The sequence below is a fragment of the Myotis davidii genome, unplaced genomic scaffold, assembly GCF_000327345.1.
Source record: "Myotis davidii unplaced genomic scaffold, ASM32734v1 scaffold540, whole genome shotgun sequence".
NCBI classification, from domain to species: Eukaryota; Metazoa; Chordata; class Mammalia; order Chiroptera; family Vespertilionidae; genus Myotis; species Myotis davidii.
The window spans coordinates 588805-589612 of NW_006292916.1; the positions used below are offsets into that span (position 1 = coordinate 588805).

General features: G+C 63.0%; 1 protein-coding gene across 1 annotated transcript in view; it reads right to left on the reverse strand.

The window, feature by feature from the left end:
- SLC22A23 (solute carrier family 22 member 23) overlaps window positions 1–801 on the reverse strand; it is a gene marked incomplete at its 5' end in the record, with an annotated part of 167320 nt that extends 166519 nt beyond the window's left edge. Inside the window, one exon of the mRNA XM_006766417.2 lies at window positions 328–801. Coding sequence (XP_006766480.1) covers window positions 328–801 — 474 coding nt within the window. The remainder of the gene's footprint in view (window positions 1–327) is intronic.
- Between the last annotated feature and the right edge of the window lie 7 nt (window positions 802–808).

Consider the following 808-nt stretch of genomic DNA (forward strand, 5'->3'; position numbering starts at 1 on the left):
CTACGTGCACTGGGGCAGAACTTGGGGTGCAAATTAAGAGAGGCTAGGGTGCCCCCTTAGAGTTAGGAGGCTGTGTCACTGCAGAGGGCAGCAAAAAACACTCGCTTCAAGCCAATGCATTTGTTTGGGGGACAGGAGGCTATTACGTCAATGCGGGATGCCTATACACACAGGTCAGCATCACTTCAGGGACTCCATCCTTCGTCCCTGGTTGCCTTTGCTTAGACCTCGGTATATAAGGAGAGGATGGAGGTAAGGGTGGAGGTGACCTAGGAGTGAAAGGGACTTAGGAGAAGGACACGGGGCCGGGGCGGTCGCGGCCCTTACCTTGCTGACCACGTTTTGGACGAGGCCTGTGCGGATGCCATAGTTCCACGCGTGGCAGTCGCAGTTAGAGGCGTTGTCCCCCTTGTCCGGAGGGGACCACAGGGGTGGCGTGTCGCCCCTGTCCGCTCCGCTGCTGTTGCTGAGGTTGCCCGCGGGCCCCCAGACGGCCGTGGAGAAGGAGGTGGTCGGGGGGCTGTTCCAGTTGGCCCCGTCATAGGCTCCCCACCGGCCAGTGGAGGTGACTCCCGCCAGCTCGGCGCCTTTGCCGGCCTCGCGGCACCAGAAGTTCGGCTGGTCCAAAAGGAAGGAGTCCGAGAACTGGCTGAAGCCGATGAACAGCGCCGGGATCCAGGTGAGCAGCACGAGGGTCTTCTGGTAGCCCCCGCCCAGGCCCCCGAGGAAGGGCAGCACCGACCCGTCGTAGTCCAGCAACAGGAGGCTGGGAGCCGCCGCGGAGTGAGGGCCGCCGCCGGGATGCGGA